This window comes from Alligator mississippiensis, chromosome 6 (assembly GCF_030867095.1).
Source record: "Alligator mississippiensis isolate rAllMis1 chromosome 6, rAllMis1, whole genome shotgun sequence".
In the NCBI taxonomy this organism is placed as follows: Eukaryota; Metazoa; Chordata; order Crocodylia; family Alligatoridae; genus Alligator; species Alligator mississippiensis.
Genome location: NC_081829.1, coordinates 34604529 through 34627732, shown reverse-complemented (window position 1 = coordinate 34627732; position 23204 = coordinate 34604529). Strand labels below are relative to the sequence as shown.

Below are 23204 nucleotides of genomic sequence, written 5' to 3'. Positions count from 1 at the left end.
AACACTTTAACCTCTCTGGACATTCCATAGCCGAGTACCTGTTCCTAACAAAATTTGAAAACCAACTTGAAGGACTGTAGAAAAAGAAGTCATCTACAGATGATTAAGTATGGTGTAAACAGAGACTATGGATTCCTAACCCATTACCTGGATTAGCATTTATAACCACCATGTCCTTATGGGCTTACTGCTTTGTTTCTCTCTTCAGCCCACCCTTTGCCTCTTCTAGCGGTGCCCCCTCTCCCTTCCTCCCCATTTCCCTATCCTTCGTATTTAAATCACTTATCCTTAAATCACTTGTTTTTCAACCGTATTTATTGAATGCCTACTTCCTGCAAGTCTTTTCACAGCATCTGCCAATGCAGCTATTGCTTATTAAAGCTTCAGCATCTCCAAATTGGTTAGTCTATTAGGTGTAACTCTGCTCTGCCTTCTAACAAATGTTCTGAGAATCTGTAGTTCTTTTTAAGATTTTTTTAATTATTATTCTATTACGATAAGACAGATTTATTAAACAGGAGAGTTGTGTGATTAATTCTAGAAGCAGTCAAGTTTCTCCAGTCGGTTATTCCATAGGTCAGTCTTCTCAAGAGTGAACATTTTCCCCCCCAAACTGCATGCTCTAAGGAACAGAAAAGACAGATACTATGGGAAGTCAAGGGACACAACTGTTTAGCTACTTAGCCTCATTGTCTCATTGAAAATTCCACATTAAAGCTGTAGGAAAAAGCTTTTGTAAGTCAAATAGTATCCAAAAGGTTTTGTCTGACAAGGTTTTCAAGTGAAAATGGCCCTTTTCTCAAGACAAAACAACATTACAATAATTTTTAGATATACCACCAAGACACCTTGACAGAGAGTATCTAGATATTGAAAAGTCATAAATAAACTCTTATTTATCAACCCAAAAGTGAGAGGAATAGGTGAAAATAAGATAAATGGTTCTGGTTTGGACCACTTCTAAAATAAAAATCACCTCAGTGCAGTGTTTCTGTGCTACAGATTTAAAATATATTTCTATAGTTTCCCATTCTGTTAGGTTTCCCTGTTCTTTTTTGCAGCTGTCTTTGAAATAAAAAAAAAGATCAAACAAAGGTGTTTACTCAAGCCTCGGTTCACCTGCTGTTCCACCTGCTCTCTTACCCCAGTAACTGGCTTTAACTTCATATCAGAGATTACTTGTTCTTGCATAAGTGAGTTCTAAAATGAGACTTGGGGTCTCCATTGCTGGAAAAGTGGAAAGTATCGCCAGGTAAAACATCACATCATCATTTGAGCAAGCAGAAGAGCATGTAAATCCTCCAAATCCTTCAGGTTTCTGAAAGCCACGCCAGAATAATATGGGATTTATTTTCCACGTGATCAGTCACTGTAGTTCAGGGGCATATGCATCGTCATCTCACATGGAGGCAGGGGAAGAGGAATGGTGCATTGAAGGTCCACCCTGAAACACTGAATCTCAATTTTCAATTGAGTTGATGGATTTTCAGTTTAGTGGCACAATCTGTCTTAAATTAGCCATTATCCTGTATGCTCTCCTCCCATGTTTACTGTCACCACACAAGAAGATGGGTACCCTTTATAAAATAATTTCCAACTACCAAAGAAAAGATGGTTATTAGCAAGGAAAGTTTAAAAACAAATTGTCCCAGAGCTCAGTCTGCTGTAAAACACAAAACAAAAACAAAAACAGGAGACTAATTAAAACGGAAACAGGTCATCTGATTTGCATATTGAATGTGAGAAAGATGAGGGAGTATATCATAGCCACTACATTAGGGGAAACATGGCAGAATAAGAAATTGTGATAGCCTTTCCCAGTTGAAACAAGCATACAGTTTTGATGCTGACATGCTGTGTTAGTTAGTAATTGTGATTAGCTAGAGCATCCAAGGCCCAGATTGTGAACAAAAACTCCACTGTGCTACAAGATGTACAAACAGAACAAAAAGACAACCCTACTCTGAGGAGTTAACATCTAGGGAATCCCAGTGATACGACACATGATGCAGATCTGACAAATTTCTATCACTTGGAGGGAGACTTAATTTTGAATTTATTTTAAGGCCATTAAAAAGCCTACCTTTTCTAATGAAGATTTTTCATTGTATTTCAGCGAGATAGATTTTTTTTAAATCCCCTTTTTCATCACTTTAAAGAATATAATAGACAAGAGCTCTGCAGTTACTTACCAATGAAAAATGTTAAGTGCTTCATTTTGGAAATTTCTACATTTGTTCGTTCATATTTTTAAAGTCATATTCCTCAAGTTTTCTCTGTGTGAGGGTGTGTAGGTAAATGAAATATGAAGGGTTAACACTAGAAATAAATGGGACAGAGGGATACTATTAACTTGGAGGGGGGAGGGCAGGTCAACCTACTAATAGCATAAACCTTTCAAAATATCTAGCAGCTTTGACATTTTTGTGGAAAAAAGCTGTCAACACAAACACATTGCCTTCACACGCCTTTTTTTTGTTTGTTTTTGGCCACAGCGTGTGATCTAAAATCCATGAATGTGAAGAGAAAGAGAGAGAAAGACCATTGATCTCAATAGGTTTTGGATCATGCGTTACAAAAGGGGTCAGTAACCTATGGCCACAGGCCGGATGCAAGTTTCCTGCAGCATCTGAGGGGAGGGAAAGCAGAGGGGGCAGGTCTGCACAGTGGGGGCCTCCACCTCCCCCCTCTACTCCCCCTGCCCCTGGCAGCCAGCCACAGATGGGGGGAGGGGCAGGGCTGGGGGAGATTCTGTGCTGGTTTCCCCACTTCCCGAGGCTGACAGCAGGGGTTGGGAGCAGGGTGTACCTGGCAGATAATCAAGAGTGGCCTGCTGCTCAGTGGCCCTCAGCAGTCTCCGGCACTCTGGAAGGCATGTGTGAGCACCCCCAGCCTGATGGCTTTGGCCAGTGCAGGCATCTGCATGGCACCTTCCCCTCCAAGGCAAACATTTGTTCTCTTCACTCCTGATCCAATCTATGCAGCTTAGAGAAATCCATGAAGGTTTAATCAATTCCACCTTGAGCTTTTTGAATGTCTGTGCCTAGCTTACGTGGCTCCAGTACCTGCAACTGGCCAGATGTGTTCAGAAAACTGTATTATCTGAAACCACTTTAACACAATCTGCCTCACCCCCTGCAGTGATCAGATTTTCAGGTTAAAAGTATGTGAGGCAGCTTTAGATCTGGGGCTTCAACCAAGAAAACAGAAGCCTGTGTCTAACAAAAGGGTGTGTGCGCATTTTGCATACAAGCTTCTTTTTTTTTTTTTTAAATAAACTGCAGCAGTGTAGGCTGTGTTTGCAAGTAATCTTCAGTGGCAGTAGAAGGCAGGTGTAGCTGAGAGGCACCCGTTAAAAGGCAGTATCCAAATTGAGATGCAGGGAATAGAAGATAGCTTGTAGTGTCTCCAACTAAGGTCTGTAAGAATAATCCTACTTCTCTTCTTGATGAATTAAGATTCAAGGGTGTGTGTACACAAAGCAGTGGGTTTTTAAAAACACTGCTTCAATTTAGGGTGAAGTAAACCCCTGTGTCGTGTACACCCATGTCTTACCTGCCTCTCCACAGGTGGGGAGGGTGAGCTGCCAGCGGGCAGAGTGGTCCCAGGGCTGCAGGGGGTGGAGGGACTGGTGCTTCCCTCAGCAAGAGCAGCAGTTCCCCCCAGGTGGCACCCACCCGCAGGCACCCAGCTCAGGTGGTCTTGGGGGGCACCGCAGCCATGGAGGGAAGTACTAGGTCTCCACACAGCTCATGCAAGCAGGCAGGCTCCATGGGAAAAATAAATAAATAAAAAATAAATCAGGCTCACTGCTTTAAAAATTTGTTTTTAAATAAATAAATAATTGGTGGAGCCTGCCTTCTCAGGCTGCAGCCAGGCTGCCTGCACAGTCCCTGAGCCATGCAGAGCCCGGTGCCTTGGAGGAGTTTTAGTTTGCTGTGCCATAAGTCATTTAAGGCACATTATGCCACTGAATGTAATACAGCAGCTGGAATTAATCCACAATATGCCTTGGGTGCATGCAAACACCAATACCATTAAAGCGGCACAAAAGCAGTTAACCCACTTTAAAGTGTTGTGCACACATGCCCCCTTGTCTACACATGCCCCGTGTAAGTCAAATGGTATCCAAAAGTCATGCAACACATAATATAAAAAAGCCTCTTGCCAAACAAAAGCACTAAATTCAGACGCTAGAACTCTCCTGTAGAAGTGACTGTAGACAGTATCTACAGTCTGAAAGCTGAAATGCAGGAAATATAATCATGCTTCATAGCCCATGTGCTTAAGCACTTGCACATACAATGGAAGTTCCACATGTTTAAAGGTTCCTGTCATTCTACTAAAGGAAGTAACAACTCAACTTCAATGCAAAGCAAACTAGGATTCAGTTGTCTTTGGGAATAAGGAACTCTGCAACATTTTCTATGATCTTCCCTCCCCCAGCCAATAGTGGAGAGATGGCCATGAACGGCGTGTGCCCCTGGCAGCTGTGGGGACACAGCGGCGGTGGGAGCATGGCGGCAGTAAGTGCGGGAGCTTCTGCAGATGCCACTGGGGCTGCCGGGGGTGAGGGGGTGGCGAGCGGGCTGGCCACCACCCACAGATGCCACCAGCAGCAGCGGCCAGCGGGAATCGCAGACCCGCAGACGCCACTGGCGCCTTTTTGCAGGGAGTGCACCACCACGCTCAGAGGATGCATGTGCACCCCCTACGCATCACCCCTGGAGATGGCTAATGCGTTTAAAGGTGAAGTTGCTCATTCCACTTAGACTATATGAAATCTGTGGAATTTTTAGGTGATGTTAAAGTTAAAACATGCTATGAGCAGTTGCACATTAAGGATTAATGTATAGCTCTGACTTACTACTGGAGGGCTGGCAAGCAGGGGCATGACTAGGAGTCAGGACATCTGGGCTTTATCCCTGCTCTGGGTGCAGGGTGGGAGGTACTGGGGGAGATGCATCCTGGGATGCTGGAGGACTGCAAATTGCTCATTTCATCTCCATGGAGCAAACTGAAATTATCCTAACACAAGCTAGGTAGCACACCAGGAGTTAACCCTTGCCTTAAATAACATAACTTTGACACAGTCAAAGGGCACTTAGCACAAGTTAATCAGCTTTAATATACAGACACTCACCTTTTAAGTGCCTTAGAATAGTCTAACAGTGTAACATGTAATTTCACCCTTACATTCAACACATTGCACCTGAAATTCAATGGTCTCTTATGGAATATCCTGCACTTAAAGGAAACACTGTAATAGTTAAATGTATTAGACTAGTGGTTTTCAGCCTTTTTAAACTTGAGGCACCCTACACAACTTTCATACACTGAGTGGCACCCAATTTAAAGCGCTAATATTATAGCGCTTACTTCCTTGAGTGGGGGGGGGAAGGAAAATCAGCCAGGCCAGGACAAACCTGAGCCTGTGCTTATCTCATTACCTCCTCACATCTCGTGGCACCTCAGAGAGCCATGCCAGCTGCGCTAAGAATCTTGTTGGCCTCTTTGGTGAGGTATCGAGCACATGCACCGCAAGCTTGGAGCACTCAGTACATTACAAGAACTGGTATCAAAAAGGCAAGAAAATGATGAACCATTCCAGAAGCTCAAAACTCCAGTAACTTGATGCTACATTAAAGGTAATTGGCTCCTTAAAGGTTCACTCCATGAGCATCAGCACATTAAAGCTCATTAACTTGGGCTAAGTGACCTCCAAGTATCTCAAAGTTACAGCACTTCAGGTAAGGATTAACTCTGGCTTGTGTTAGGGTAACATCAATCTGCTCCACTGACATAAAAAGAACAACCTGCAGTCCTCCAGCATCTCAGGTTGCACCTCTCTTAGTAACCCCACACCTTGCAGCCAGCTATTCATTAATCAAGTATATCTATTTGGATACGGATAACACACACAAATCTATAGGAATATTTATAATCTTTTTAAAATCCACGATCTTTCAAGTAAAAATAGTCACATCTGGTAGATGCCCCAACCTCTCCAGCAGTGCAGAGATACTTGGTCCTGATTGTAGGATTACTGTAACTAAAAATTTGTAGTCTTCACACCTGCAAATGCAAAGTAAACCAGTAGTATTATTTAGTGTAATCTAGCGGTTGGAACTAAAGTTTTAAGAAAAACAATTATTGCAAGAATTGTCAAAAAAAGGACAGGAGGTACTGAGAATCATGGTGACCATTCAAAATTAGAACTGGAGATGAAACATTCAGGAGTCCTGACTTCTATAATAATTGTTATTTAATTCTTAATCAACCAGATGTGTAACACTGGCTTCAAAATTAAACTTTTATTGTGCACTAAAACACAGGAAAACAACTGATGCATAAAGCCTGCTTCCCCCCATATCATCATCTAGTTTGGAACAAACAACAATCTTAAAACAGAACTGATTTCTTGTGGGAATTTCACAATTCCTTTATCACGATCCAATTAAGATTTTCTCATTTGTGGTTGAGCTGGCAGTTCCTATATTTTACATAATATTTTCAGACTGTGTTATTAAAAAGTAGTCTGATAATAGTTCTAAAGGCTAGCAATTTAGGATTTATCCCATGGTCTTCATAAAGGCAAAAGTTTAGTGAAACAATAAAACTTGTTTATGGTGCCTTCTGGTTCAGAATGCACCACTAATACTGGATTTAAATAGGCAATGAAATTTTATATTAAAACTGTATTGCTGTTTTCACTTTTCTTAAAAAAAACTATGTTCTACCATCACTGCTTCCTTGATCCAGACTGGGTGATAAGAAGAGATGGAAATCATCAAGCCTGGGTATTACATTAGAGGCCTCAGGCCCAATTAGTTAGAGACAGCCCCTGCCCAGAATAGCTTGAAATCAATGACAGGCAATCACATGCTCTCAGTATTTGTTTTCAAAGTTCTTTCCAGAGGTATTCTGGGACTACTGTTATACAGACTGTAGTACACACTAGGTAAATCGCATACACTTCAGAAGCAGCTAAAATGATCCAGAAAGTTAAGGAATACAGTTTGACTCATAAATCAAGATAAAGTGTCTCTAGTTCAAAGAACCTTAAACAGAAACCATAAGTAGAGTCTAAAGCCCTATTGATAAAACTGCTGAATCTATGTAGCCAATCACAGAATGATAGAAAATTAGAATGCAAAGGCACCTCAGGCGGTCCTCTAGTCCAACCCCTTGCTCAAAGCAAGACCATCCCCAACTATATCATCTCAACCAAAGCTTTGTCTAGCTACATCTTCATAACCTCCAAAGATGGAGATTCCACAACCTCTCTGGATAACCTGTTCCAGTGCTTTACTACTCTCCTAGTGAGAAGGATTTTCCTAATATGTAACATAAACTTCCTTTGCTGCAACTTGAGACCGTTGTTCCTTGTTCTGTCATCTGCCATCACTACAAAAAGTTTAGCTTCATCCTCTTTGGAACCACTTTTCAGGTAGTTAAAGGCTGCTATTAAATCCCCTCTCAGTCATCTCTTCTCCAGACTAAATAAGCTCAGTTCCTTCAGCCTCTCCTCAGAAGTCATGTTCTCCAGCTCCCTAACCATTTTCATTGCCTTCCACTGAACTCCCTCCAATTTGCACACATAGTTTCCCTGGTGGGGGGCCCAAACCTGAACACAGTACTCTAGATGTGGCCACACCAGTGCTGACTGGATGGGAAGAATTACTTCCCTCAATCTGCTGGCAATGCTCCTTGATGACTCCTTAAGGATTTTTTGAGGACTTCCGCCATGATTTTTCCAGGGACTGAGGTGAGGCTGACTAGTCTGTAGGTCTTCCTCCTTCTTCCCTTTCTTAAAGATGGACACTATATTTGCCCTTCTCCAATCATCTGGGACCTCCCCCTATCACCACGAGTTTTCAAAGATAATGGCCAGCGGTTCTGCAATCACAGCAGCAAACTCCTTCAGCACCCTTGGATGCATTGCATCCGACCCCATGGCCTTGTACACGCCCAGCTTTTCTAAATAGTCTATAACCTATTCTTTCACCACTGAGGGCTGCTCACCTTCTCCCCAAACTGTGCTGCCAGGTGCAGTAATCTGGGAGCTGACCTTGCCTATGAAAACCAAGGTAAGAAACGCATTGAGTACGTCAGCCTTTTCCTTATCTGTCACTAGGTTGACTCCCCCATTCAGTTAGGGACCCACACTTTCCCTGACCCTCCTCTTGTTGCTCACATACTTGTAGAAACCCTTCTTGTTACCCTTTACATACCTTGCTAGCTGCAACTCCAATTGCCCTTTAGCCTTCCTGACTTCATCCCTGCATGCCCATGCAGTATTCTTATACTCCTCCTTAGTCATCTATCCAAGCTTCCACTTCTTGTAAGCTTTCTTTTTGTGTTTTAGCTCACCAAAGAGTTCCCTGATAAGCCAAGCTGGTCTTCTGCCATATTTGTTAGTCTTCCTGCACATGGGGATGGTTTGTTCCTGTACCCTCAATAAACTTTCTTTAAAGTACAGCCAGCTCTCCTGACTCCTCTCCTCCTCAGACTAGCCTCCCAGGGGATCCCGTTCATCAGTTCCCTGAGCAAGTCAAACTCTGTTTTTCTGAAGTCTAGGGTCTTTATTCTGCTGCTCTCCTTCCTTCCTTTCCTCAGGATCCTGAGCTCAATCCTCTTGAGGTCACTGCTGCCCAAGCTTCCATCCACTACTTTTGCCACCAATTCTTGCCTATTTATGAACAGCAGGTAAAGAAGAGCATGGCCCCTAGTTGACTTCTCCAACACTTGCACCAGAAAGTTGTCCCCAATACTGTCCAAAGACTTCCAGGATTGCCTGTGCACTGCTGTATTGATCTCCCAGAAGATATCAGCATGACTGAAGTCCCCCATGAAAACCAGGGTGTGTGATCAGGAAACTTCCTCTAGCTATTTGAAAAAGCCTCATTCACTTAGTCTTGTGATCTTTAGCAGACACCCACCATGACATCACTCTTGGTGCTCCCTCCTCTGACCCTAACCCAGAGACCTTCAGCAGGCCTATCTCCAGTTTCATACTGGGGCTCTGAGCAATCATACAGCTCTTTTACATAAAGAGCAACTCCTCCTCCTCTTCTCCCCTGCCTGTCCTTCCTGATCAGTTTGTATCCATCCATGACAGTGTTCCATTGGGCAGAGACACCTCATCCAGGGCAACTAAGATAGTTTTCCTGGGCGATTTTCATAGCAACGTTATCTGTAAAGCAAACTGGTATCAGGGAACCTATGTCCAATTTTTTCACAGTGTGGACTTGGAGTCCAGGTGTACTCATCAATGCCTCCCAGTTCAAGGCCTGAGCTGTTCCTATTTGAAGCAGCTAAGACCACTGTTAAATACCTTGCTGAATTGACACAAACTCAAGCAAAGTTAAGGCATTCTTCTAAAATGTGGCACAATGACAGCTCTCATAGATCTGAAGAGACTGTAATTAAAGTGACTTAGAAATCTTAAGTTCCCAAAATATGAGGCACAATAGCAATGTTATACTAACTGATTTAAAAGTTTCTTCTAAAAGGATTCTCCTTCCATTCAGGAATCATACTGTAGTCTCATGTGAGAGAATCAAAAGAAGCAGGAGGACTCTTTCCCTCTCAGAACCCATCTATATTTTCAATATCCACCTTTAAACTGAAAGTGTTTGCTTTGGAAACTAAACTTGTCTTGTGCTACAGTGACATTAATCTGAACATGGTCTGTAGAATTTTGTACAGCAGAAAAAACCTTTCTTTGTGAAGTGTTTTTCCACCCAGTATTTAGATTTCAGAAACCGTGTCCTCCTGTCTTAAAATCCTGTAAACCGCATAACAATGGAAATGTAATTTAGAAGGAGTTTCAACTAATTTGCCAGTGTCTGTTTTTATTCTTTGTAAAGGAAACCTTGATTACAGCCCCGAAGCATAGACATTTCTAATCCTCCTCTTTTTTTAAATGACTGTCAGAATACATATATTAATCATTCTATACTGGATACTCTCATCCAAACATACATAATTCATTTCAAATGGATCCTGTTGTTTAAGGGCAAAGATGGATATTAGAGGCTAGATTTCAGTAAACTGGAGCTTCTTGTTCAAGACTGATTCTGTAGAATACAGTAGTTTATTTTATACTATTCTAGTGATATGAAAACAACCTCTGCTTTCTGTATAAACCCAAAGTCCATTGTGTTGAAATCAACGGCTTCTTCCCATATTTATGGGGGGACAAGAGCAAGATCTGACCTGACAGTGGGCACAGAGGTTGATCTACCATAATGAAAGCATTCAAAGGACTTTTTAAAATTATCTTTGGAAAATCTTCTATCACGGTCCTTTATTCAAAAGGGGAGAAAGCCATATATTAAACTTAAAGATGGAAATCTTTTCAACTATACATTCTGAGAAGTATTAATTCCTTCATTCTTACTTCCTCTTGTATTGAAGTACTATAGAAATACTAATGTATTGGTATGTGTTGATAGGGTTCTGGCAGCCAACCAGTAATAGCTGAGAAAGAGAACCATATATGCAGACAAATAATAAAAATATGTAAGCAGAAATACAATTGTTCCACAAATATTTGCATACAGTCCCCTACAGGGAAGAGCTATCAGGAAGAGTAATATTTCTAAAATTGACTGCAGGGGTAAAGTCATCCCCATACACTGGCATACCAATGAAGGATCATGAGGATGTGCTTTGTACCATTGCTATTGTGTGGTTCCTAAGGCAGACTCAACTCTTGGTACACATACACAGGCAGGTAACCCTAAAAGCAACCATAAGTCATAACTCTACTTCTAGTTTGTGTAGACCATTACAAAACTACCATAGCTAGACCCCATTCCATGGTGAAGGCTATTGTGGTCTCAATGTCTACCCTAGTACCGTGAGGAGTGTGGTATAATGATGGTGCGGCAGAATATATTGGATGAATCCTTCCTTAATACACCAGTAGAAGTTTTAGCATTTTACCTACCCTATATAAGACTTGATCCTGTTTCTGTTAAAAATAAATAGAAAAAATCCCCACCGAGTTGGATGACAGCAAGGTGGGACAGTATCCATAATTAGACTGGCTAGCTTTCTTGACTAACTCTTGTAAAAAAAAACCCAGCAACTTGGTTTTCATTTAATTCACTTATTCCCTAGGAGTGGGATTTGTCCCTTTTAAAGATATGTGTAATGGCATCAAAAGCAAATAAACAAACAGCCCTGCCTCTCCCCCTCCCATGAGCAAATTAAGAAACATAGTTATATCAGTTACATGCAATATTTAATTCGTTTTCTAAATGCATATGCTTAAAAAGTCATTAGATAACCATTAGGACTAACGCACCCATTTTCTTTGTGCAATCAGCTGATTTAGTTAGCCAGAATCCTAAAATAATTCAGTTGAGAACCAGCATTTTTAGCGCAATTAACTCAGTAAACTTTTTAATTTCCTTTTTGTCTATGACAACTGTTATTTTCCCTTAAAGCTTCTAATTCAGCTGACTATTTTTGTTACATTGCAGATGCACCATTCAGCGCCTCTTGTGAATTAAAAGACTTTTGGCATGCTTATGACTCCATTACAAGATCTACCATAATGAAAGCATTCAAAGGACTGTTTTTAAATTATCTTTGGAAAATCTTCTATCATAGTCCTTTATTCAAAAGGGGAAAAGATTATAAACATGAAAAGTCTTTTGGATCACTCTGCATTTCTCAGGACAAAGTGAACCCATCAACACTGGAAAATGACTTATTAGTTTCACAAAAATCAAGTATTCTGCCTTGTTTGAACACTAGGCAAATAAAGACCTCTCCAAATACTGCAAGACCCCAATGAGCTCAAGGTTCTATTATTCCATAATCAGCAAGTAACTGAGTTTACACTAAATCCGTAACGCAGATAAAGGGATGATTATTATTCTTCCTACTTTAAAGAGCAAGCAAGTAAGAGGCACAGCTGGGTTATGGACCTCAGATCTCTTCCATCTCAGTCCAGCGTAAGAACCACAAGACAGCCTTTCCTCTATTTTAATTGCTCAATTTATTCCTGCAATGCTTTAGATGTTTGCTTTCAAGAGCAGTTTTAAAACCAAGTCAATTGGGGGGAAAAACAGAACACAACAATTACATAATTTGTTTTGAATAATTTGGTAAATTTCTAATGTCAACATGCCGCCCCACCAAGTGAACACCAACAGCTTAGATTCAGAGATTTCCCCACTGTTTATTATGCCTCATTCGTAATATCCAACCACCCCTGGGTTGACTCTAGATTTTGTACATGCTAACAAGATTATGTTACGCAGCTTGATTAGCACAAATGCTTGCAGAAATTAAAAATTTTAAATATAAGCAGTTTAACTCTATTACTCAAAACCAGAATGAAAGGACTCGGGCCAATTACCAGATAGCTTTGCTGTTGGTTCTATCGCTGAAGAATTGAAGGTCAGGGTTTGATTATAGAAAAGCTGTTATTCATACAGTGTGTGCAGACAGACTCTAAGTGAACTTTACACAGAAAGTCTATGCAGGGAACACTGAGCTCCTACATTATTGAATTTTCCGAGCCTGTGATATACTTTTATTTACTGCTTCAGAACTAGGTGAAGCAGAACAAATAAGGAGAAGTAGAGGAAAGTGAATTCCTACTTACAGATTGTTTTCACAGTATAATATATAAGATGATACATTCACATGTAGTATGTACAATAAAGTTCAAACAACATTATTAAGGTTGTGAAATGAAACACTCAATAAATTTATTACCCCACAGCTGTTCAATAGCCTACAAGTCAATCATCTTGCTTTTTCTCAAAACCGCCAAGTCACAATTGTCACTTGTCTCTCTGTTAATCTCAACAGAAGTACCAAAAATTTGAAGTATAGAGAATGAATTAATCTTACTCCTATAGGGAAATCATCCAGAAAAGAAAAAAAGTGATCTGAGACCAAATTCACAATAACCAGAAGTGGACCTATACTTTAAGTAAGAGAGATCCTCAGGCCAAGGCCTTTAATGAACAACACTTTAAAAAGAGAGAAAATATTATTTTGCACTGTAATATTGCACTAATAGAAATTGGAAAAGGACATGCCATTGTCAGCCATTCATTGTGTCCTAATCTAGTATGCAGATATAAGATCAATGCTGTCATATAAACTGGTTGCTCATGTTAATATTATAAGCACTTTTGCCTGGTGATCAAAATCTACTGAATGCTGTGTTTGACATAAAATACTGGCTTATTAATAATTTTCATATTAATTTCCTTCATGGAATTTTTGTGAACCTTACGAAATACTGCCTATTCATAACATCAGCGAAAGGACTACCAACCAGGTTCCAAACAGACCAACTGACAGTACTTGTCAGACAGACCTGAAGACAATATTCCCAGTCATGAGCAAAGGAAAGAGATGATTGTAAGACTGGGTGAACACGAAGACCTCAACTTGCTTCTCCCTTAAACTAATGAGTTTTGCTCTCGATTTATACACCCTGTGATCTGCATCACAGGGCAATGAGCTCTGGGAAACACCCCACAAATGACAGAGAAGTTCTATAATAGCAGAAGGGTCTGCAAAAAAAAACAATATAGGCCTACTGGAGGACAGTCATGTGGCTTCGGAAAACTGTGCACAGAGGGTAGGGAAAGTGATGAGGTAAGCAGGAAACAAGCTGTCCCAAGCTGTATTATTTCTGTCTAATAGGACAAGGACATTTTGAACTCTCCTTTTATTTTCATCTTCCTTTCAGAACAATTAAGATATCTTGAAATCACTCTCTCTTTCTGTCCAAGTTCCATTTCCTCCTGCACCTTGGTCAGGGTTATAATCTAAACAAATTAGAATGGAAATCACATATCGCCCAAATCTCTCACTGCCAAGAAGATAGCAAGAGACAGGCATCCAGCCATATTTATGGCTGTTTTTACTCTGGTCCTTGACCCATTTGATGACCTGCTCCATAGCCTGATCTCATTAACACTTCCTTCTCATTAACATGAAGATATTAATGTACACTGGATACTCTTAGAGGGAATTACGTAGAAATTCTTCTACTGGGAAAATCCATTTTTTCCATCATGAAATACAAATAGCACAAACCAAACCACCTAATCTTTTCTGGGGGAAATAAATATCACTTTTTAGCTATGGGTTTAAGGAAGTCCCTCCTTACTCTATAAATATATTCAGAACAGAACTTATCATAAATTGCAACTCATCAAAATAAAGTACAGACAAGGAATCTACCAATATAAATCTACATTCTAGTACAGGCCTTAGCTGAATATCAAAACTAGTTTAAAAAAATCCTCTGTAGAATTTTATCAGAGTCAACTATAAAATAATGTAGTGGTTTGAATGGCTTGTACACAGCAGCACTTTAGTTACATTTCCATATGCAATATTTTCATGTTGCAGCAATTTTTCCTTCTACTGTTATGAGATATGTTTACAGTGGCAATGCTTGCAAAATTTATTCTGTCTGTTGATAATAGGTATAATGGATGTCCACTTAGAAAGGACTTCCTTCTAGTAATAAAAAAAATACATTCAAGGCTACAAATAATCTAGACTGTTTAACTCCTTTTATGCACAGGTTGTGTCCTTACTTCAATAAAGTCCCATTTTTCCTACACAATCACTTAAAAGGGACTTTGTAGAAACTAGTCAAAATGCCCCAGGCAAAATGACTGTATCCTGGAGTCCATGTACAAACTTATTTAAGCATTACAGCAGCTGTGGATTTATAAATAATTTTTGGAGATACATGCAACGCACCAGAACAAAAATGTGCATTTTTTTCATCTGACATTGATTCATGGAGAAACATCATTCCGGTTTCACTTGTTTCTAGGCTGTTAAAATGTCAGTATTAATGTAGGCATGAGATTCACACATTGCCTATTATTTACTGTGATGCAATAAGCACAAGTTGTCCTGCTTCTCTGTTTCAGAACCACCTCAAAGATCTGACGTGCCACGTTCTTCCACACTTAGCAATGCTAGAGAATCATTTCTAATCCCCCCTGCTAACGGTATACTCACCAGACTGGTTATTCCAAGTCGCTTGGTAAAATACATTCTTACCCAAGTTAGAGAAATATTGGCGTAAACAATTCAGCTGTGTACCCGTTTTCAGAAAGTCTACAAATTTCAGCTTTCAAGCATCCACAACCATGGATAAAATTCAAAGATGAATTAACAGGATCCGAGCATAAGCATATTTCTTTGCACTATCCTTCAGTGGGCGATTATGTACAACTGAAGTTACAGCATAGATGATAGGAGCTTGAATTGTTTCATATGCTATAGTACAAATATATTTACTGTGGAAGGCTCCTTGCGTTTTCTTTTCAGACAGAAAAATTTATAACTGAATCTCCTTCATGGCACAGGTCAAATATATACAGCATCACAACAGGGAAATTTCAGCTTCTAAATTGACTGAGGCTCCATGTGTATGGGGAATTTGTTAAAACACCCAAGACATAACACTCCTGCTTACCCCTGTTATCAATTCAGTTCATATTGACATAAATAGGAGTTGGTGCCACACTTCTAAACAAGGTGAAATACTGCTGCTCTCCAGCAACAGACACCAATATGACACTACTAATATGCTAGACTTCTTGAATTAACAATGAATATGATTACCCCAAGTTGCATTAGCAATTTTTCTGAACGACTATCTTCAACTTACGTCATTCAGCCAAACCTTTCAGTGATACTTATGAAGGAACAAACATTCAACACCGCCAGTCAGAACTGAGGGTCTAAACAAAATTAATATTTATATTAAGGAAAAGCTTAACCAGTAGGTGCTATCAAGCCATCCATTTAATTAGAACAACCTAATGTAAAGACTCCTATAACTTACTTCCATGTTATACATTTATTGTTTATGAAATTGCTTCAAAACAAATGTAGAAGACATGCAACTGATCAGTTGGATGATGCTGAAAAAATAAAGTAGTTTTAAAATACATGTTTAGGGAAAAACAGGTAGGAAAAACATAAACACAAGAGCAGAATAACACAAAGGTATAAAACTACAAGTCAAATTGAATAGCAATCAGACATAGAGGGAAATAGAACAAAGAGAAAGGTATATAAGGGGGGAGGGGAAGGGAATCTCAGGAGTATCTTCAGCTGTATCTACTACCTATCTATCATCATATTCCAATGCACCACCACATTAATGACAAGTTTATTCAGTGGGGCTAATTGGAAACCATTTTCAAGTGAATATCTGAAATGCATAACCTATGCCCCATTAATGTTCATCAAGGCAAAGAAGATGCACAACTTGGACTATTATGAACTTTGCCAAAAATGTCAAAAAAATTATTAGCCCAAAATAAAACGGTAAAACACAAAATAGAAATCACAGACTGTATGCATACACCACCACTATGGCTTAATCTTCTTTACAATAAAATGATTGTATGATATACGCTATTCCAGTTAACTTTTTAAATGAGTGTTTGGACTTAAGAAATATATTTCTTATCTACATTTTCTCAGAGATTTTTAAGATACCTGTGAAACCACAAGGAAATCTGAATATAGTTGGTAGGGAGTCACCTAAAAGGTTCTTCAAATTAAGAGAAAAAAATAAAGCAAGAATATGAAGACTTTGAAGTCTGTTTTGATTTCTGATCACTTAAGCTACTATGAATCTATTAATCGTAACTATTAAAAAGAGCCTAGGTGGGATGGGTAGGAATGAAAAGGATGGGTAGGAAAGAACATTATGTACGAATGATAAAAATTGAAGCCACCAAGATACCTCCCTCTATTAAAAAAAAAAAAAAAATCAACTCGTGAACTGTAAATTTTATTTATTTATTTATTGGGGGGGGGGGGGGGGGAGGGTACTGTTTCCTAGTAGGATTATGAGCTTGTGCCCTAGTCTCAGGGAGGACTGAGCCAGTTCTTTACAAAACACAAACTTGGATTTATTCAGGTAAACATCAGACATGCTCTGGCAAACAAGAACATATGGAGGCAAGGAAGATATAATGGATTTGCTGTTTGCCTCTGAAACTTAACAGCTGGGGAAGGCATCCTATTCATAACCCAATAACTTGTCATCTTGCAGTCCTTTTCACCTATCAGCACCATTTCATTTGATGATGCTTCATGCTCTAGGCGCCTGAAGGGAAAGTTATTAATAATATTAATATAAATGATTATAATACTAATAGTACTGCCAGTAACAACAGTAATGCAGAGCGTGAACGTTCATAGTCACTCTAGAGGAGGAGGAAACTCCCGGCTGCCGTCACTTAGTTTTAGAGCTGGGAGATGCGGAGCAAAACCCAAGAGAAGCGAGCGGCAGCGTTTCTCTGCGATTCCTGACCCCGGTGCAAGCTCCCCGGGCCTCGCTAACCCGGCACAAGCTTCCTGGGGAGGATCAGCTCACATCTACTTACCTTCCCAAAGCAGGAGGAAACCCACTGTCCACCCCGGGAAAGGCATCTCTTCCCGTCGTGTAATCCTGTTATTTCTGCCCCCGAGGCCGAGCGGTCCCGGGCAGGCTGCTGCCAAAAGATCTCACCAGGTTGCTCCCAGGGCCGGCGCCAGTGCGCTCAGCAAGGGCTGCCCCATGGGCCGGCGCTGCTCGCGGCTCGGAGGGGACCTGCTCGGGCGGGGCGGGGCGGGGCGGGGCGGGGCGGCGCCTTCCGCGACCAGATGGGAAATCCTGCCGCTGCTGCCGGCGCTGCCTCCCGCGTGGTGCGGGGGGCGGGGGGCTCACATCCAGCCCCGAAGCGCCGCCTCCCGGGGAGCCCGGCCCGGCCCGGCCCGCCGCAGGGGGAAGCTCCCGGGCGGGGCGGCTCCGGCTCCTGTCCCTTGGCGACGGGCGACGCGTCCCGGAGCCTGGGATGCTCGAAACGCTGCCGGCTCCTCGCGCTCCCGCGGCACGGCCGGGCCGGGCCGGACCAGACCTCGCCAGGCTGAGCCGAGCCGAGCCGAGCCGAGCCAGCGCCGGCGGGGAATGGCCGGGCCGCCCCTCGGCCCAGCTTAATGAGCAGCGGCCGCGGGGGAGGAGACGGGGGCGGCCAGCCCTCAACTTCGGAGGCAGAAACCCGGGGCGGCCCCGGCTCCCCGCTCTGCCACCTGCGCAGCCGGGCCCCGCCCCGCCCCGCCCCGCCCGCAAGGACACGGGTCCGGCAGCGCGCCGCGCCGCGCCGTGCCGGGGCAGGTGCGTGTCCCGCGCGCAGCCAGCGGGCGGGGCGGCCTAGTGCTGTGCCGTGTCCGCGGCCGGCAGCGCCACCCCGGACAGGACTCCGCTCGGTCCCTTCCTCCGGGGAAACTTCCCAGGGAGGTGCCGAGCCCGACGCTGCCCCCGCCTGGGCGCAGGGGTGTCCCGGTGCAGCCCGCGGGGTGCGCTCCAGGTCCCCCCGCCCCGCCCCGCCCCGCCCCGAGCTGCGCGAGGCTTAGAAGCGGGCTCAAGCACCAGCTGGGTCCGCAGGCTCCGGCCTCTCCCTGCTGCCCAACATATAGGCACACATCACTCCCACACCTTCCTACACACTCCCAGGCCCTCGCGCACACCCGCACACACACACCCACTGGCCCCTACCCCGTGAGCCCACACACTCCCACACCCCTCCCCTTGCTGCGAGAGCACCTCCGGGTTCATTCTGCCTTTCAGTCAGGGGCTGCATCACTGAAGAAGATCATGCAGCAGTAGTAGATCTTGCTCCGTTTCATTAACAGTGGGGTAGGGCAGAGGGGCTGTAACCCATTTAACCTGGACCTGGACCTTTGCCTAACCAGTGTTTAAATTTCTTCATTTGCCACTCGGTGGTCTTCCCCAATGCCATCAACCCGAGGAATCCTGCCATTGAACCACCACTAAAATTTCAACTTAATACTGCATTTAAAAAGGTCAAAATAAAAAGCAAGAGCACTCACTCCCGCACCTTCAGAACCAACAGTCCCCTGAGGGCCACATGCCTGGTTCCACTCTTCTTAGGAACAAGAAACTACAACAAACGTAGGAAAGGACACCTGGTATACAGTGGCAGAAAGTGCAGAGATGGTAAGAAGGAAAAAAAAGTAAGGGGAACAATCATGGCTGACACAACTATTATCTTTCCTGTGATCTGCCAGGTCATTGTGGCATTGGATAGTTTCAAGTTGCCAGACTGAAATCTTTCATTAGGATTGGTTCATTGTTATGACATATTCACATCTAGAAAACTCTCTTAGATTATTTTAGAGATGCTTACATTGTTTGGGGGTTTTTTTAACTCTCTGCCTCTTAGCCCTGTCCGTATGGACTCTGTGGTACCAGATGTCACAGGAAAAGAGATGCGAGAAATCCCAGCAGGAACAGCAAATGCTATTTTTTCCTGTTAATTTTTTGAGTTTGCAGCCCATGTGACTTCAGGAACATAATCAGAATCTGGGAGAACAGCAATGTGACACAGGCACATCTAAGGATAATAAGGGAGCGGAGAGAGAGCAGCTTCATAAGCGAACAGAGTTTGAAAGGAAAAGGGAAGGCACTCAATGGACAGTAAAATTATATGAACCAACCCTAAACAGCTTTGGTCCTTCAGCAGCTTTACTGATAGGCATACAACCTTTTCAAGAATAGGTGTTTTCAACATACCTGACAAAATGCAGGACACTTGAGAATGGCAGCAGGACATTCATGATGTCTGTATAAAACAAAGGGGGATACAGGTTAAAAAAAAAACAACATAAAAAGAAAAGCATTAAATCAATGCTTTGAGGAGAAACATTTTCTGTTAAGCTGAGATTTACCTTAAAATCATATTTAAAAGCTCACACTGTACACAAATCAATATTGGTGCCATCTAAAATAAGGCAATATCATCTGCATTGTTAAATGTCAATTTCTATCCAGGACACAAAGTGACTTTCTGGATGAAATTCAAGGACTTCAAATCTCTTCTGGCATCTTAGCAACTGCTTATAAAGCTACATATTTGTGCCAGGTCCAAGCTCCATTAAAAATTGCTTGTGGATACCATCAAGTTATTTACAGAACAGGCAGAGTGAAGGTTGCCATAAATGTTTCTTCGGAATTTCTAGACTTTTCAGGAGTCTTTAGTTGTGCATGTTTGCATGGCTGTGCATGAGCAGAATGAGGTCTGTCAGCAGGTATAAAAGGTATGTAGAACAGGCATGATAGTTGCTATCTTAGATGATACAGACACTGAATTAAGGACCACAAAAGCTCCGATAACTTTTAAAGAGCTATACTATATTGTTAAGAGCTGTTAATATCTTTATCCGGTGTGGATCATGCAGGTGTGTAACACACACACATACCCACCAGGAAGTTACAAAGGACAAGATGGGAACATGTAGTACACACTGACTGAGCTGTTGCTGTTGTCACTATTTTCTTTCCCATGATAAAAAGAAATATAGGTAAAAGGCAAATAAACCCTGGTAAAATGCAACAGAAATGGAAAATATTGCTTGTGTTCTCTCCATGGGGGTCAGGGAGCCACTCTCCTAGAAGACTGTCTTGAGTTGACTTCAACTACACATGGTCCCATGCTCCTGTTTTGAGAGTTCTTCACCTTCTATTTTTCCCTGCAACCACACGACCAAACAGAAAGATTGTGGTGCACCCTGGGAAATTTGGATCAGCAGTCACCCATCACGGAGAGGCACCAGAATCATCCCCCAACCCTTGCAGAGTTTGTACTCTAGCAACATTCTCATTCCAGAAACTCCAAAACAGTCCCTGGCTGTTGTCACTATAAAACCAACAGCTGGGGCAAGCAGAGCACATGCACCACCAGCAGCAGCAGCTCAGCCAAGACACTGGAGTTTCCTGTGTAGGTCAGGAGTGCTGCCCCCTGCCCTTCCAGCCCACCCCTCCCAGGTCCTGTGTCTCCCCACGGCCCTCTCCCAGCTCAGAACTGGGTGCCCCCCACCCCCACTCTCCCACAGATTTTGACCCAGGTGGCAACTCTGCCTGTTATACCACTGGTTTGGTTCAGCTGAAGTACAAAGCCTGGGAGCATGAGATACCCAAACTACCCTGTGACACTTTTCCCAAATATAAACATTTCAGTTTGGAATTTTTCACCCCAAACTCAAAATGACAACACTCTCCATCTCTCTCTCTCACCTCCCCACCCCCACACTCCCAACCCTCCTCCTACACCTATTTGGAATCCCACTGAAGTTAGCACAGGTCTATGATAATATGTTCCCTACCAGATCACATTCCTGGTATTAATAACTTCTGTGCAGCAATTCACCTCCACTGTCACATACATAAAATGTTAATACAGTTTGCTTGGTTCTTAACTGAACCTTTTTGAAAATGATGCAAAAATCAGATCTGTTAACTGTGGAAAAATAAAAACAGCTGTCCTTTATTTGCTCCATAAGTACAAGCTCCCTAATAATGTCTCCCATCACTCTCCCAGCAAAAATAATTAGAAAATAAATTGACACTTTCCTGCAGGCTGCTGTGATTGTTAAACTATAGCTTATTACTCATTTATTTCTGCTTTGCTTTGAGTCATTAATTTAGCACTGCAGACTGAATTATTAAATTATTGTATGATTCTTTTCTAAAGGCACCCTGAGATGTTTTGATATGATAATGCCTCTTACAAACTGAAGCTGCTGCAAGTAGTCTCTTAGTTTTTTCTTATGCTATGGCCAGTTAGCAAAAGACAATTACATTCAGAAACTCACCTATCTTGCCATTTGCTTTAAATGAACAGTGACAAAACACTTTTAGTAACCAATATCTGATTCCTGATGAGCTGAACATTGTTTGCTTGTTTGTTTTCATTTAATTACAGCAGACACATCTCTTTGTTTATTGTAGGGTCTTTCTGTGCTGATACCATTTATTTCCTAAATGGTTTAAAAGATAAAGAAAAATGGTTTAAAAGATACAAATATTGTATATAGACCAAGATCTGTTCTTTGATGGAATACTGGTTGCCAAACTTTACAATTGGTCTTACATGTACATCAAGGACTGCACTGAAAATAATCTGCTCCAGGCAGAATTTGCAAACAGAGGCTAATGGAAAAAGAGACAGGTCACATTTTGGTACTAACAGTCTGTGACAGTGTGTTTTTTTTGCAGTGAAGGCAACAAATGCTGTTATCTGTTTCAGCTCAACCCTGTCCCACCATCCTACTCCCCACCACAAAGACCCTTAACTCAGATTTGTGCATATTTTGAACCTTAATGGTCTTGCATGCCAGGGGTATGGATTAAATGTGGTCTTTAACTCACGTCCCTTACAGTGAGCATTTGAATGTAATCTAAGTTATGAAGTTCTCTGACACATTCCCACGGTTCTCTATGTGCTATATTGTGTGTTGTTCTATTCATTTGAGGAGGTTCTACTCATTTGCCTCCGATATGCTAGCTAAGTGCCAGTTTATATTACTTTGCTCAGCATTTAGCTCCCAGTACAGTTGTCATTTCTGCACAACTTAGCTGAGTCAGAAAAGATGTATCCCAGAGACCTTCATCACAACATGTCACCAACTGGTCAGAGCATCACGCCAGGGAGTGAGTGTAGCAAGCCTGAATTTGGAAGATGTAACTCCAAAAAAGCTAGACATAGCATCATAAGGATGATCATCCATCTTTGGGAGAGAATTAAAAATCTCTACAACACTTACTGTTGGACCCCAATTTAAAAGGTTTGATTCATTAACAGTTTTCTAAATCCTACAATGTTTTCTACATTTTGGCAATTTTTGTAACAAAATAAAATGGAAACATTTATTTAGGCATCACTGAAAAATATTTTCACCTTCTTGTTTTTATTTCCAGCCATAACTATTTGCATCCAAAATCACGGTTAAGTTTCTCTGTAACTGCATTTATTTTTTCTGAATAAACCATTCACCCACTCTAGAGGTTGAATTGCATTGATTTTGGTGGTTTACAGACTTCTTCTACAAATCCTTGGTTTTGGATGGGGGGGGTTAATTTCTGGAATATTAATTACAGTATTTTATAGTGACCTGAAGAAAAATGCTCTGCACTCAAAAGCTTGTCTAAATCTATCCCAACTGCTATGTTGCTCCAATAAAAGATATTACGTACAAAAAACTGGCCTCTCACATAACTGTATTGTAGAAGTTCTTTACTGTATCAGTATGATCAGTATGCAAATGCTTCAAAAGCAATAAAAGAACAGTTTTCCTCCAACATCAATGGATTACTCAGTCACATACAAATAGTA

General features: G+C 41.8%; 1 protein-coding gene across 1 annotated transcript in view; it reads right to left on the bottom strand.

The window, feature by feature from the left end:
• RET (ret proto-oncogene) overlaps nt 1–17866 on the bottom strand; it is a 185612-nt gene extending 167746 nt beyond the window's left edge. Inside the window, exon 1 of the mRNA XM_019497207.2 lies at nt 17418–17866. Coding sequence (XP_019352752.1) covers nt 17418–17463 — 46 coding nt within the window. The 5' untranslated portion in view covers nt 17464–17866. The remainder of the gene's footprint in view (nt 1–17417) is intronic.
• Between the last annotated feature and the right edge of the window lie 5338 nt (nt 17867–23204).